The sequence below is a fragment of the Pocillopora damicornis genome, chromosome 11, assembly GCF_964200805.1.
Source record: "Pocillopora damicornis chromosome 11, jaPocDami1.2, whole genome shotgun sequence".
Lineage (NCBI taxonomy): Eukaryota > Metazoa > Cnidaria > Anthozoa > Scleractinia > Pocilloporidae > Pocillopora > Pocillopora damicornis.
Genome location: NC_142680.1, coordinates 4157922 through 4175086, shown reverse-complemented (window position 1 = coordinate 4175086; position 17165 = coordinate 4157922). Strand labels below are relative to the sequence as shown.

The following is a 17165-nucleotide window of genomic DNA, read 5'->3' as shown; positions in this document are numbered from 1 at the left end:
ATTATTATTCCAAACGTCGACTCTAAGTGACTCTATCGTGAGACACGAACAACGTTCATCTCCCATTTTCTTCAATTTGTAAATAGGCTGACTAAGAAATATCTTCAAGAGACTAGAGTGTAAATTTTCTATTCAGCTATCAACAAATATCTAACAATAATATTCTGTTAGCTAACCTTTTTCAATTTCTTCAAAGCAAGAGTACAAACCAGATTTGTTTTACGATTTAGAAGAATCTACTATGTATAAGAACATAATAAATGGTTCAAAAAATGTAATTTTCCTTAAAAGTTAAAATATAAGGAACAACTTCCATTACATTTTTACATTTTGCTCTCTTTTTATATCTACTGGCTCTTAAACGAGTTTGCAAATTCAGTACTTTAACTTTAATTCTGCCACTGGGATATGCAATTGCAGATTAAATCTCACTTGATAGCATGGATTCCCTATAATTGTACAGATATGCGTAAAATACGAGAAAGATTAATATAATTAATTTCGAATCGACCAAATAAAAGTCGTTGCTAGCCGAGGAAGCTCTTACAGCCGCACTGCTGTAAATTGGCTGATAAACCTCCTTGACCAGAAACCAATTGTAGTCATGTCTGTTCTTGAGGAAATTATTTGGGGATTATCATATTTCCTCATACACTTCTTCATTTTGTTTCCCACCAATTTCTTTCTGAAGCACCATATTGTAATATTCGGGGTTCATGGGTACTTCCTGTAGCGACTGATACTCAGTTGGAACATGAGACTGTTTATGGTTCGGGAGCCTGGCTTTGAGTTCCATATACGTATTTGGGTCTGAAGCTTGTTCATCATTCGACTGTCGATCAGGTGAAGTTTTGACGCCATGAAAGTCAACCTTTTCTTTACCCTGTATCCTTTCACTGGGAACAGCTCGTCTCCGCTGCCATATCAGCCCACAAATTATGATGAGCAACACAACCACAGCACAACACAGCGCGATTACATTAGCAAGGAAGATGCTTCGTGGTATACCTTGCGAAGGAAAACCAACGACTTTAGAACCAACCATCAAACACTGAAAACATAGTTTAGTTGTTGTTTTTTTTTAAGTAATTTCACGCTAAGGAATACGAAGTTTCTTTCAACCCTGAAACCTAAATACTTTAACAAACGTTCTCGTCTTTAGGTCGTTCTTCATTCTATCCCATAATTTTCTTATTCTTTCTTCATTCAAAATTCGTCCTTCAGAGACTTTGAGCCATTAGGACAACAACAGGAGAAACACAGAAATATTTTAGCCTTGAGCCCCCTCAACAATGGTATATATAGCTCTTTTTTTCTTTAGTTACAGCCTAACAGGCCAATTTTGATATATGGAATGATCTGCCTGCATTGCACACTATGATAACTTTCGTAAGTGCATGAGACCACCTCAAAATATTGCTTTTGATACATAAATGATTATACAAAATAACTGTAATTAGAAGCCCCAAAACTCTTAACTGGACTTCATAGTTCTGGGCTTTCCAAAATTTTTGAAAGGAAAACATTTAAGAATGTTCGAATATTTAGGAAGAATATTTACCCTCATCATCTTGATTACCTTTAGGAGAAAGCAGAGTGATTGTATACTCTGTTGATCCAAGGCTGTTTGTAGCGTGACACACATACTCTCCATAATCTTGTCTATCCCGTGGCGTGACGATGATACTGTTATTCATCAACTTGATGTTATCACTAGTTGGAACCTGGCCATCCTTCGTCCAAGAGTAGTTAAACGGGATATAACTTGATGCTTGACATGAGAGAAAACACGGAGTTTGCTTTTCACAAATTACTTCAGAAGGGGAAAGCTCTTCCATAATTCTGGGTGGCACTGTGTGGAAAGATTTAAAATTGTATTGAGACTAAAAGAAATTTTGACCAGATCATGCTCATGCAAAACGGGGAAGAGTATAACAAACATATGGGGACACTACCATGATGTACGTTTGGTTTGCACTTTGAGTAGTCGTTTGCCTTGTTGTTAACGGTAATTTTCAAAATGCTATTTTAACCTTCAAGTCCAATAACTGTTGAATGACCTGTAAATAACAGGCTGGAGTACGTTTTATACGAGTTGCTATGGTGATCATCGTGGTGCTCAGCATAACCATACTTGGTCATTAACTTTGGTAAAGGTTGGCAAATTTTCTGACGTATTGTTAAAAATAATACACCTACTCTTCCACATATTTACCTCACAGAAAAAAAGATTAAGCAATTTTTATGTAATTTTTAATGTAATTGTAAATCAGTTTCTACGTACAAGCAACAATCAGTACCGTAGATGTACGGTTCTCTCCAAACAAGTTCACTGCTTTACATTCATAAATGCCACTGTCACCAGGGACAACATCTTGTATAATAAGTATCTTGCCGCTGTTCTTGAACTGAGCGCGAGGCATACTGGTAAGTCCATCTTTGGTCCAGGTAACAGAAGCCTCAAGGTCGCCACTAACATCACAAGTCAACACCGCCAGTTCGCCAGCTGCTGTAATGGTTCCTTCAGGAAGATCATTGACGTGAGGTTTATCTGAGATTTGATCAAAATGGATTAGTTATTCCTTAACAAAGCTCAGGACAAAAAGTAGCATGCTGGCTTTGCAGCCTCTCTTCTCAGCTAAACAATAACATAAAAAGCTCCTCAGTTTTTAGCCTTTCATTGTTAAACAAATCAAAGGTTAGATCAAACTAGGTTCAAGTGTGCTCACTGAGTGCTTAGCATCTCCGAATATCTGAATAAGAAAAACATATGAAGGAAATAAAACAAAACAAGACAACAAAACACAAATAGTATCACCTGGAAGGAACAACACCTTTGGTATCGATGTCTACGAAATAAGGCTGCACTTACAAAGTTTGCAAAATAGAACCACAAAAAATTAGCCATTCATATGCAACCATGTGGTGCGCTTGAATATGGCATTACAAGCTTGCTAAAAACTGTTAGTAAAACTTTCACCAAGACCAAAACGCTAGAACAACAGCAGGATGATGATTTAAGAGGGAAAAGCTCCTGAGATATCTGAATACATACCATTAATAAATGGATGGGTCAGTTTTATTAATCAGTTTTTACATTGGACGAGTAGAGCTTCCCTTTCGATGATAGAAATATCGTTATCGTAACTTTGTCACAATAATGAGATGTATCTTTTAGATCTCAAGCAGCCCAGTTGCAAACATTCGTGGGCAGTCCCAGGTTGCTTTGTAATGCTTGATTTCAAGTTTTCTTCGGTGGCTTTGCAGCGATTCTCTTCATGCCTTCCTCGGCCCTATCAATTAATTTTTTTTCTTCGACTATTCATGGCAAATTTTATGGGATTCATCTTCTTTTGTTTGCCAAACCTTTTGTAACAGCTATCTTGAGCCTCTGTAGTGTTGTAGCTGTCATCTCCAAACATTCCCGAACAGTTTTCAAGTACAATCATACTCTTGTCTTAAGATTTTACTGTCACCGTTCTAGCAGTTCTCTTAAAGCTTGCATAGGCGGCCATCAAATTTTTGTCTGCAAACGAGGGTTCCTGGGTACCATGAAAAGTTCAGGGCCATGCTTTGTCCTAGGCTTACATGGCTTCCATGTAGTCTTACGGTCCGCTAAGAAAGACATCGGCCTAGAGTGAGGGCTCATGGCCGTTTTCTAGGGATTTGACCGCTCTAAGAGCCCTATTTCATCTAAGGCTTGCCTCCGACACATTGTTATTCCCTAGAAACCCCTAGCACTTGTTTTCCATTATTATAAGCAAAGCAGCCATTAACCTCAGAACTTAAATAAGTATTCTTAATTGGCCATACAGAGAGAATATACTTTTGATCTCATCACAAACCAAATACACAGCTTTCAAAATTTCACTTTCCGTTCCTTTCCATTTTCCTTCAAGTGCATGAGATCTTAAAAGAGGCATAACGTTTGTATAAAGGCAAGGTTTTTTAACTTCTCAATGCCTAAAAACATTTCAGCACAGAATCTGTGGGCTAAACATGTATAACTAACTCTACAAATATAATACTATAAACCACAAAACGCCATTTTGGTTACTGCAAATGTAAAATTAAACAATAACAATAAAGATTACACATCTTTTTAAAATTCTTACCACGTTTCATGGTTCTCACCACCACTACAGGAGAACTCCTTGGTCCATCACCAACTGAAGTAAAGGCCAATACTTCAAATTCATATTCTGTGTAAATATCAAGCCCAGCGACATCTCTACTTAATGCTGTTCCATTGTTCATGGTCAAGGGGGTTGCTACTCCAGCAGAGCCTCTCTTTTTGTAAAACAATTTGAATCCTATAATTATTCCATTTCTGGAGTCTGCTGGTGGTAACTGCCAGGATGCTGTGATAATTGTAGAAGTAACTGCAGTCGCACTGAAGCTCCTCGGGGCTTGTGATGGAGCTGCAATTAAAAAACTGTAGCACTTAATGCCTTACTGGTCTTGTTAGTTGTTACTACCAAACAATGAAGCCTCTCAAAAATTACCTCGCTCCTAACCTGTAACTTTACAACTCAGTTGGTAGCAACACCCATCTAGTATCTGAGGGAAGTAGGTTCAAATCCCATCGATGCCTGAATCAGTAGCGAGCTTCTTTGCTGTAATTGCTTGAAATTACAGCCTACTTGGGAGGATCATTTCTTTCCTTGATGTTATCCGCAGTTCTTATTAATTTATTTATAAAAGCCGTGTTAATATTTTCTCTTTCACTCTCACTTATCACATACCATCCTCTTTTGTTCTCTCCACCTCAACAGCGCTCTTTGGTCCATCACCATCAGAGGTGAAGGCCAACATTTGAAATTCGTACTCTGTGTACTTATCAAGCCAGGTGACATTTCTACTTAATGTCGATCCACTGCTTATGGTCAGGGTTGTTGATGACCCCACAGAACCTTTCTTTCTGTAGAACAGTTTAAACCCTGTAATGTTTCTTCCATGTCTGGCAAAGACTGGTGGCAACTGCCAGGAAGCTGTGATGCTGGTAGAAGAGCTTGCAGTTAACTTGAAGGCTGCCGGAGGTTGTGATGGAACTAAAATAAACAACACCGGTTGCTTGTTGTAATTTTTAGTTAATTTAGTGATATGAATGTAAATTAATCACCCTCATGATCTTACAGAACCTTAGATATTCCTCAGATCAAAGTGAAGGATCATGGGACTATGTAATGCATTAAATATACATTATTCGTATCCCGAGTGTGAAGATGTGTCATAAAAGGAGAGAAATGATTCTGTTGCAATGGAAACCCACTGGGCTCCAGAATCTACAATGTACAATGCTACAATCACATCAGACACTGTTTCATATCAAGCACGAATAATAATCTAAGCAAAACTTTGTTTTTAATTTAGCAGAGAGAGAACCTGAAGGATCTCAGCAGAGTGGATTCAAGGTTTAAAAAAACCTAAAATTGATTTATTTTCAAATTCCCTCATCTCTCATGGTCAGCTATAAAGTTATTTTTAAAAAATTGTTCACCTGACCAATTAATAGGCTCTATCAGTATTGGATAACTCGCCGTTAGCTAGCTCTGCACAATTACCTAGGTTTGTCTTCCACAAATGATTTGAATAATGTGACTTCATTTTTGTCTCTGGGGGAGATAAAAACAAGTGCAAATAAATACCTTTTGTTAGAAGTAATCCATAAACTTCCACTCTCAGAGCTTTAAAGTTATTGTATGCCGTTGGCTTAAAACGGATAATCTTTGCACTTGCAAATTCCTGGAGACTGTTTTTCACGATGCCATTTCGATTTGAGTTTCCGAGAAAGACCTGTAGTTTGTGGTACAAAATGTGAAATAATTGTGTCAAAATACTCTTGATAGTACTGCTTCATTAACCACTATTAAGTATCAGTTACTTACACGTCTCTAATAGCTATTGAAAGACCCAGTTTCTGTTGTTACAAAACTAACTCAAAAACACCGGTATGTAGTTCGAGAGAGATTATAGTATGAGAACCACTGGTTGGACAAACACCGAAAAATAAGATTTTTCGAAAGCCCTTTCACACAATATTTTTATTTTCTTTGTTATAGATTACATATTTTATTAAACCACAAGACTGAGCCTTGACCAGGTACACGCTCCTTTTACCTCCCTCCTCTTGACTCAAAAAATTGAGACAGTGTTCTAGGACCTATATACTATTGGCTTTTTTGTAACTTACATGAATATTCACATGACTTTTACATAAACTTACCCTGTCTGCATTGTTTTCTTGGTAGGTAACCATAGTGGTACCATCCACTGATAACTGAATCGCGTAGTTTGTTGTCCACTCATTAATACCATAAGTTCCTTGGGTAGCAACAGCACAGATAACATACTCATACAGAAGGTCAATTTGGAGTGAGTCGGCAGGATCGGAATTTGTCCTGGGTGCCCAACCCCGCCTATTTCCATTTAGTCGACCATAAGAGGGTAAATACCTAATATTAAAATGCGATGAGGCAGAGAAGCTGCTGTCTGGAATTTTACCACCACTGGCCAGACCAATGGCCTCCATTTCACAAGCTGCAAGGTAATAATTTAGAATCAGCCTTCATAGTGTTATGCAAATTGTAATCATATTAGGTCTGCGGTCTTATGCATGCGTCTTGGGACGTGTAAGCAAAAGACATGTTCGTTTACCAAATAAAATATAAGTTGAGACCACGATGAGGCTCCATGAATCTTAATACAAATCATGTTTAATAATTCAAGTGATCAGACAAATAACGTGTACATGGTCTGTAGACCAACTCTCACTTCAACTCAGTTTGTATTTTTACCCTATACTTTAAAGCCATTAGTTTGCATTATTCACTTCACAAAAAATGCACTTGATCTACAAATTAAAGATTACAAGATTTTTCAAGGTTCATAATGACGTTTTGAGTACCAAACAATAAATTCAAACTCAGCTCTTTTCTATCAACAAGTCTCCCTTTACATGCCTTGAAAAACTCGTGTAAAGATTAAAAGAGTATCTTAGACTACTCTCACAATATGGCAGAAATAATGATAACATGATAATAGCAGACATGCAAAAATACATTAAAGTTTCATACTCACTTGGGCTTTTTTTCACTCCAAAAACCTCTGTTCTCATACACACCCCACCCTGGTGTGTTTGTGGCAGCAATCGCAGATATCTTGTTAGCACTCCATAAACAACATGCTTCACTTCTGAGTTCCTGTCATCATTTCCTCTCAGAAACTTGACGCCAACAAATAGTCACATGCCATCAAAAACATTTTTAACAAATTAAGAACGTAGTAGGTATATGAATATAAGTTGTGTAAATGCTATTGAGATGCTATATACCTTGATTTTTCCACCTTCCTTGTAGTCTGTCCAAGTTGTCCCATCTGTAGATAATTGCAGTGTGAAATTCTTCACCCACTGATCTGCTTGAGAATTCCCTTGAGTGGACACAGCACAGATGATATGAAGTGTTTGTAAATCAATCTGTAGATATGGGTTTTTGTCACTTGTTCTTGCACACCATGATGATCCTGAGGTGTAGTTCAGACGACTATTCCTGGCTGGTGTGCTGGCACTTTGTTCAGAATAAGCAATTATATTACTATCTGGAATTGTTCCACTACCCAATCCAAGGTCAAAATCAGCACAAGCCCCTGTAGAAACAAAATCTACATTTGCACAACAACATATTCATAATAATTATTGTAACATGGATAATGGGTTGGATGTAAAAGGACGTGGAAGCCTTGACTCTCTATATAGGGTACCTCTAATAAAAGGTGCATGTCACAGATAGCCAACAACTGTTCACCGAAGTGGCAGTGGCTAATGTGCACATTCACCAAGTCGCAAATAAGGAAGAAAAACGAACTCGCTTCATAGAGTCTGGTGAGAGTGACGTTAAAAACTGATCTCAAATGCTGTCCAATGTACAATACAATAATTAATGGAGGGATTATGTAATAGTAAACATCCATCTGGCCTGCTGGTATGTCGGCTAATAATGTCCTTGGCTGAGGGTTTCTACTCACAATTTCTCTTTTGCCTTCCAAGCTTCGCTAATTTCCCAAATATTCATTTTTCGGACCACATCTCAGCTACAGACATACCAACCACCTGAAGAGGTTTCTTCACTAAATAACTTGACACAGGGAAACAGGGTTTTTAACCCTTCCTTTGTTGAGAGGGAAGTTGACTTTTTGGGCAAATGTACAGTTTCTGAGGTGCAGGGCAGGAATGTACAGGCTGATCGAAATGCAACGGCAGAGTTAACTGGAATTAGCATAATCCATGATATAATGAATAATTTATTATGCGTACAGTTCCTTGATGAAAGAAAAAATGGCAAACATCCGATTGAAAACATTAGACTATTAAACATTGAACTATCTCCGTCTTAGAATAGTGAAAGGTTAAACTGAAATCGTTCCATTAAACTGCACGCCTAAAATCACCGAGTACATAGTATAAGTAGCATAGTTTCCTTAAAAGGTTTATTTTGACGCTGATAAAAAGTTTACAAAATATACATAATGGTTTCGGACTCTCTGTCTATTTGCTCAATGACGTAAAGTTTAAAGATTATATTTGAAACTATCTCTGTCTTAGAAAAATAAACTGAAATAGTTCCATTAGACTGTATACCTAAAATAACCGAGCACATAGTATAGGTAGCATAATTTCTTAGGGTTTAAGGCTTTACTGGCCTTCTGTAACAGAAAGGTCATCCGACAGAACATGTCTGTTTCCTCGCCACTCGAGCTCGTATTTTCATAATTTGTAGCATCATCGCTAATACATGTAAATCTGTGGCTTTCAATCAGCTTATTTCTAGATGATGCATTTAGCTCTTTGCAGTATTATTATAGTTGTCACGGAAGTGTGTGTTGTTTTGTTTGTCAGTTTGGATTTCACCCTTTGATGCTTTGGATGTGGCAGTGGTACTTAAATCATTGGGATTTTTACAATTTTCAAGTAAGATCTAGTTGATGTTATCTTACAAAGAAAACATTTTTTTTTCCAGCTGAGGTATGCAAGTTTGAGGTTTTAGTAATCCATTGCAACGTTCAACCCAAACTATATTTACAGTATTTCAAAGTACGGTATTTCCTTAACGAAAAGGCCCGGGTGCCCGGGTGCTTGTTTAAAATTTCAATTGCTTACAGCAAGTTGCAAAAAATGCTTACTGTAACTTGCGAAATGAAACAAAACGAAAATCTGTAACTTGCAAAATGGAAATATGCTAACGATTTGCAAAATATAAATTCCTATTTTGCAAATTATAAGCATATTTCCGTTTCGCAAATTACAGATTTCTAGAAATCTGTAATTTGCTAAATGGAAATATCCTAATGCTTTGCAAAATCTGCGTGGTGAACTTTGCGAATCTCCACTACCTTCGTGAATAACTCAATGCTTCGTTTAGGCCATAGAGTGCAAAAGTAATTTGAAATGTTAGTTGATGCTGTAGCTGTACCGTCTATAAAGTGTAATCAATGAACGTTGTCGACACAACACCTACGTGACCGGAAATGCACATAGAAAGTGTCGCAGCATGTTTCTAGATGAGATATCATATTTGGTAAGAAAATGTAACTGACCCAAGCTCTTTCATTTTCTTGAGTCTCAGAAAAATTTTTTCTTAAATTATAGATTTCTATTTAGCAAATCATTAGCATATTTCCATTTCGCAAATTGCAGATGTGTACTTTGCGATGGAAATGGAAATATGCTAATGATTTGCAAAATAGAAATCTGTATTTTGCGAAATGGAGATATGCTTGTGATTTGCAAAATATAAATTTCTATTCTGGAAATCATTAGCATATCTCCATTTCACAAATTACAGATTTTCATTTCGTTTCGTTTCGTTTCATTCCGTTTCGTTTCGTTTCATTTCGTTTCGCAAATTATAGTAAGCCATTTTAACTGAACTCTGCAAGCAAATAGATATAGACATAACTGAAACGGAAAAGACCCTATTCTCCTGTACTAGTTCCGCGTTGGTTGAAGCCTAAAATAATATAGATAAAGTGGCAATAGAAACATGATTTCCTTGTATCCCTTTTATTCATTTAAGAAAGTGAGGTAAGGGGTCGCTTATTCGGGAGAGGACGATTATCAAAGCGTGAGTGCTTACTCGAAGAAATACAGTAATTGTAAATTGGTATTATGCGAAGCCGGTCAGTCAATGCAGTGGTAGCTATTCGCTTTCTGTCTGACACTCTATGTTTTATCGCCACAGACGCATTTCGTTAACTACATGGAAACTAGGCGAGAGGCAGCCATGAGCGTGACTCGCGGGGGCAGAAACAAATGGCCTCGCGCGCGTGTAAATCACGCACCTTGCTCGCTTGAGAAACGCAAATAAATAATGATTGATTCACCGCGATTTCAGTTTCAAATTGAGTTTGCTCTCCTAGAGCTAGTATGTAAGCATGATGTATTGATTTTTGTCCGCGAGATTAGAAAACACATGTTTCTGAGGCAGACATGGAATCAATGAATGCTTAACGCATGCTTAGAAGTTTAGTTAACGACGATCGTAATCAATATTTTTGACGAGAAAATCACAGTTAAATGACTTGTATTATTGTTACATTTAAACTTGCCCTCGGTATGATTCTCTACTAGGTTGTTCCCTTAGCTTTAAAACCCAAGTTTGTCAAGGATGAGAATTAATATTTTGTCAGAAAGATACATGGCGTCCTTTTGCCCCAGGGACTGTTTGGACTGAATGTTCAAATGTTGCTTGAACGTACATTAGCATTTAGTAAATGAAGCGAACAAATCCAAATTTGTTCCATTGTTTGGTCACATTCCCAAACATGCTTTGGAAAAAGGATTGTTTTTTTAAAGAGAGCTTGGCATCTATCTAAAGATTTATAAACAATACTTTATTCTACAACCGCGACGGAACCCGAAGCAGCTCTCTAATCTTTTTGGTATTGATGCTGTCGGCATTCGCGATTAAGTGGCGGAATTCGAAAAATTGAAAGATGTAACTCACCAATTCCGTTAGATGTAGTATTCAAATGAAAATAAACCTTTTGAGTAGATTTGATATCATATGGTGCTCACCTGAAGCAAGAGGAAGAAATACAGCGAGAACAGCTACAAGGAAACAAAGCTCGAGATTACAAGCGACTAAATACAGGAATGGCTCCGACCTGTGATTGGATGATAAAAATAGTAAAAGTTAATAAGTTATATCTTAACTCGTTAACTGCGTGTCTCGAAGCGGAACAATGAAATACCAATGTAAAAACACTGATGTGTCAAACAAGAAATGGCTACTTACATAACGAAGAGAAGGCAGAGTCTATCTTGTTCAGCGAGGTCGTTCAGTGATATTCCGGCGATGAAAAAGTCATCCGCTGACAAGTTCCGCTGAAAAAACTCATTTAGTCAGTTTAAGCGGACGACCAGAGACTGGAGCCATTCGTGTATTTCACCGCAGACAGGAATGGCTCCAACTCATGCGTACATTAATTTTTTTTCGCCCTGGCTATATAATTTATACACTGAGATAAAAACTGAAAGAGCGATTTCTTAGGTTCTTCTTATGTTGTAATCTACAGTGCTTGCAAATGAAGCCCTCTTTTATTACTACAGGGCCATGTAGTTTCCAAGTTTTAAAATAATGCAGCAACTGCATGTCACGTTTGGAAAATCACGCAATGTTGCGTGACGCTGCGACCAATGTCTTTACTTTACAGCATGCTCTGCTGGAGAAATAAGGCTTGGCCGCAATCGAGGGAGTTTTTTTTTCGTGGAAAACTGATTTTCTAGGCTATTGTTCACATGAAGGAGAAATCCATTCATCGGGCTCTTCATCTTTTTTTGCACAACACCTAAAGGAAGAAAGTCGCGGATTAATTTTGCTTGGTAATTTCTAACAACTCCACTAGACCTAAAAACAAACCAAACCAAAAAAACGTCTTACCAGTCAAGCCAGTTGCAGTAGCTCTCGCACTGAATCATGTCGAAGTACCTTGACTGTTTGCAATGATGGTACAACCAATCTTCAAAAAGTTTTCGGCCATAACAAGAAAGCGTAAAATGATTTTATAAAACTTGTTCTAAAATTAATGAAGGCTGTTCATCACATGACGCTGTATTGGAACGTGTATATCTCGTTTGCTATTGTATCACACTACTGTTTTAGACAAGGTATTTATACCACTTAAATTTAAGAAAGAATGAGTAGAACATAAACCACATTTTCTGTAAAGTACACGAGCCATCCTAACCTAATTTGCCAACTACTTTCCAGGCATCGTCTGTAAAAAATCGCTTCAATTTTTAAAATTTGAAAATTTTTTAGCTAAAACCGTGGCTCCCAAAAATATTTCTCACCTCGCCTAAAAAAATTTTCAGAAGAAATTTTCAAATTTTTCACAGCTTTGCCTATTCCTGCTCGTAGGTCCAACCAAGCCCTTATGGTCATTGGCCCACGCAATGGCCGCTAACAATGGCTTATAAATATAGGCGTTTGGTGTTGACTTGTAAAACTCCCTGAAGAAGTTTACGACAGTTAGACGAAACGCGTCAGAGAATAAAGAAGTTTTACAACTACTGTTCGCACAGCGCTACTCACTAGTTTAGTTTTAAATTTTCAAAATTTTTTTTTTTTTAAATTGTCTAAAAATTATATAAAAATTATTGAAAACAAATTAATAAACAGTCGGAGCTATTCCTGTCAGCGGTGAAATACAGGAATGGCTCCAGTCTCTGATCGTCCGCCTGAACTGACTAAATGAGTTTAGTCAGCAGATGACTTTTTCATCACTGGAATATCGCTGAACGACCTCGCTGAAAAAGAAAGGCTGCCTTCCCTTCGCTACGTAAGTAACCATTTCTTGTTTGACACATCGGTATTTTCACTCGCATTGATAGTTCATTGTTCCGCTTCGAGACACGCGGTAAACAATACTCACGAGCAAGGAGTTAAGATGTAACTTATTAACTTTTACTATTTTTATCATCCAATCACAGGTCGGAGCCATTCCTGTATTTAGTCGCTTGTCTCGAGATTAAACTGCGCCATGTTTCGATTGAGTGTGTCACGGTATGCGGTCACGCAAGATGTCTTTGTTTTCTCACTATCTTGGTAAAGGGTCAAAGGCCCTCTTCACACAAACACGCTTACTCAGAATTCAATTTAACTACTCTTTACTTCGCACGTGAAGAAGAAGTTAATTCCTAAGGAACAGGAAAACGACTTTCGCAAAAGAGTACTAATATACAAGGCGGGAAAAATAAATGCGAAGATACCACGAGACAAAAACGTTACAAAATGCTATAGGAATACACGAGACACGAAACACTCGTGGGAAATGGGTTTACATCGACGCAAAATAAGACACGCTATTTAAAGGGACGTGAAACATGATGCACAAAGGGGGGCGTAATTTGCATAAAGTGTGAAAATAATGGTGTAGAGATGATATATGGAAAAACCAATAAAATACGTGTAAATTAACGGGTGTGGAAATATAAGACCCATTTGTGAGAAATCAAAAAAATAAGAACACATTCGCCACAACACTAAGCTTGTCTTTGTATAATTTGTAGGAATATCGTCATTACATGTCAATATGTAGTTTTCAATCGGTTTATGTTAATTTTTTAATGATGATACATTTAGTTCTTTACAGTATTTATAGTTATTACAGAGGCGTGTGTGTCGGTTTTTTTCGTCAGTTTGAATTTCACCCTTTGATGATGCTATGGATGTAGCAGTAATAATTCAATCATTGGGTTTTGTAGAATTCCCAAGCACGTTTTGTAACATAACCAATGTAAAGCTCGCGCTCTGACTGGCCAATTCAGTGTCTACTACTTTTCCGTGAGAGGTCACTGTGACTTGAAGAATGCAACGACTAATTAGCGCGCGCTCGTTTTAACCACACGAACATTTTTTGTTCAATAAAAGAGAACTCTTTCGCTACAATATGTCAATGTATGCGTTATTGACGAAGCTGGATACTGGATATGGGCCGAGTTCCTTTTTTTTCTTTTACATTTTTATGGACCGAAATAATACTGTTATTTACTGGAGCTTGAGTCAGAATGTACGCATTACGTTTTCTGTAATCCTGATAGAAAAAGATCGAAAGAAAATATGGACGTCAAGTAAAGTAACGCGAGTATACCAATACGAAAAGAATAACGACATCGCACCCCAAGAAGGAAGATGGAAATGAATATCTGCTTAGAGAATGAACAAATTCAAAATTTATTACACGAATTCTTTGCTACGAAAGCTTCCTAAACCTGAAAGTACTGAGTCTTTTCTGATCAGCTCGTTGGAATCACAGAGTATGTTATAAGAGACATGTTTTCGTAAAAACTTCTTATTCCATCATCTACAACTATTCTGTTGCTTATTAACAGTTGAAAATGTACTCATAAGTTATTGCATTATAAAAATATTTCCAAGCATTTTTTCAATTTGTAAATAGGCTATGGCTTTGAAATGTCTTCAAGAGACTGGAGTGTAAATTTTCTCTTCAGATATCTACAAATACCTAACAGTAATATTCGTTTAGCTAGCAGTTTTCAATTTCTTCAGAGTACAAACCAATAAATTTGCTTAACGGTTACGAATCTAATATGTATAAAAACATAAGAAAAGACTCAAAAAGTATAATCTTTCTTAAAAGGTAAAATACAAAGAACAACTTCCATTACATTGTTACGCTTCAATCTCTTTTTACATCTAATGGCTCTTAAACGAGTTTGCAAATTCACTCTTTTAACTTTAATTCAGGTTCAGAACTCACTTAAACTCAAATTAAAATTTTCATGCTACTACTGGGATATGCAATTGTAGATTAAATCCCACTTGAAAACACGGATTCCTTTAGCAAAGTAAGTGTCGTGTGTGATCGTCTTCTAAGAGATTTCGTTTAGTTTGGGAACCTCGCTCAAAGTTATAATTTCATTTACCTCTCATTCGTGGCTATAACTAAATGTTTAGTTCTGGCTATACGCGATATATTGTTAGAAGAAATTTCTAGCATTCTTGTGCAGTTGAAACTTTCTTTATTGCTTCTCTTAACAGATCAAATAACTTGCTAGCTTAGGGTATGACGCATCATTTACAAGAAAGTGTTGGTTTCCAGTTTATAAAGGTGGCAATTAGTAAGTTGTCAATATTTAACCACCGTCACTGTTTCCCACTTCACTAGCGAGTCACGTCGACTTACGTAGTTAGTATGTACCTTAGGTTTGTTTTCTCTTACCAAAATTACTTTCTACCTAAAATTTCAAACTTTTGCGGTTATGATCTGCCAAAACAGAAACAAGATTGATAATATAAAAATTATAAAGAAACTGTTGCGTAGAGTAGAATTTCAATTAAAAAGATAACTAAAGAAAAAACAACCCTTGAAGTTTGTTACATAACAACAGAATAAACCGAGGATTCAAGGAACAAAGCCCTACCCTAAGTACCGCCCCTCTGAGAGAACTGTTTGCTAACAGATAACAATTAGTCTACTTACAAAGTAAAACCGTCATTGAAATAGTAAACTATCAACTGCTTACAATATGTTTTTTAGTTGAATGGTTTATCCTAATTAGTTATTTCCATTCACATTCCCAACACTAAAGTAACAAAACTCTTATAATGCTTCCAAATAAGATGTGTAGTAATGAAGCTCTTATAATGCTTCTAAACAAGATGTGTAGTAATAAAGCTCTTATAATGCTTCCAAACAAGATGTGTAGTACTGAAGCTCTCATAATGCTTCTAAATAAGATGTGTAGTAATGAAGCTCTTATAATGCTTCTAAATAAGATGTGTAGTAATGAAGCTCTTATAATGCTTCTAAACAAGATGTGTAGTAATGAAGCTCTTATAATGCTTCTATAAATAAGATGTGTAGTAATAAAGCTCTTATAATGCTTCTAAATAAGATGTGTAGTAATGAAGCTCTTATAATGCTTCTAAATAAGATGTGTAGTAATGAAGCTCTTATAATGCTTCTAAATAAGATGTGTAGTAATGAAGCTCTTATAATGGCAAGTAATGAAGCTCTTATAATGCTTCTAAACAAGATGTGTAGTAATGAAGCTCTTATAATGCTTCTATAAATAAGATGTGTAGTAATGAAGCTCTTATAATGCTTCTAAATAAGATGTGTAGTAATGAAGCTCTTATAATGCTTCTAAATAAGATGTGTAGTAATGAAGCTCTTATAATGCTTCTAAACAAGATGTGTAGTAATAAAGCTCTCATAATGCTTCTAAATAAGATGTGTAGTAATGAAGCTCTTATAATGCTTCTAAACAAGATGTGTGGTAATGAAGCTCTCATAATGCTTCTAAATAAGATGTGTAGTAATAAAGCTCTTATAATGCTTCCAAACAAGATGTGTAGTAATGAAGCTCTCATAATGCTTCTAAACAAGATGTGTAGTAATAAAGCTCTTATAATGCTTCCAAACAAGATGTGTAGTAATGAAGCTCTCATAATGCTTCTAAACAAGATGTGTAGTAATGAAGCTCTTATAATGCTTCTAAACAAGATGTGTAGTAATGAAGCTCTTATAATGCTTCTAAACAAGATGTGTAGTAATGAAGCTCTTATAATACTTCTAAATAAGAAGTGTAGTAATGAAGTTCATATAATGCTTCTAAACAAGATGTGTAGTAATAAAGCTCTTATAATGCTTCCAAACAAGATGTGTAGTAATGAAGCTCTTATAATGCTTCCAAATAAGATGTGTAGTAATGAAGCTCTTATAATGCTTCTAAACAAGATGTGTAGTAATGAAGCTCTTATAATGCTTCCAAACAAGATGTGTAGTAATGAAGCTCTCATAATGCTTCCAAATAAGATGTGTAGTAATGAAGCTCTTATAATGCTTCTAAACAAGATGTGTAGTAATAAAGCTCTTATAATGCTTCCAAACAAGATGTGTAGTAATGAAGCTCTCATAATGCTTCTAAATAAGATGTGTAGTAATAAAGCTCTTATAATGCTTCTAAATAAGATGTGTAGTAATGAAGCTCTTATAATGCTTCTAAATAAGATGTGTAGTAATAAAGCTCTCATAATGCTTCTAAATAAGATGTGTAGTAATGAAGCTCTTATAATGCTTCTAAATAAGATGTGTAGTAATGAAGCTCTTATAATGCTTCTAAATAAGATGTGTAGTAA

The 17165-nt window shown here is 36.3% G+C and overlaps 1 protein-coding gene across 1 annotated transcript; it reads right to left on the bottom strand.

Moving 5' to 3' along the window:
* Positions 1-205: 205 nt before the first annotated feature.
* LOC149037089 (uncharacterized) lies at positions 206-11977 on the bottom strand. Its single transcript, XM_089188392.1, has 11 exons — positions 11940-11977; positions 11075-11163; positions 7334-7647; positions 7081-7225; positions 6227-6540; positions 5649-5796; positions 4746-5051; positions 4116-4421; positions 2285-2551; positions 1580-1852; positions 206-1008 (listed from the first exon to the last, which is right to left on the bottom strand). Exons 1-11 carry the CDS (start codon positions 11975-11977, stop codon positions 638-640), a joined length of 2571 nt encoding a protein of 856 aa, XP_089044518.1. The 3' UTR covers positions 206-637.
* Between the last annotated feature and the right edge of the window lie 5188 nt (positions 11978-17165).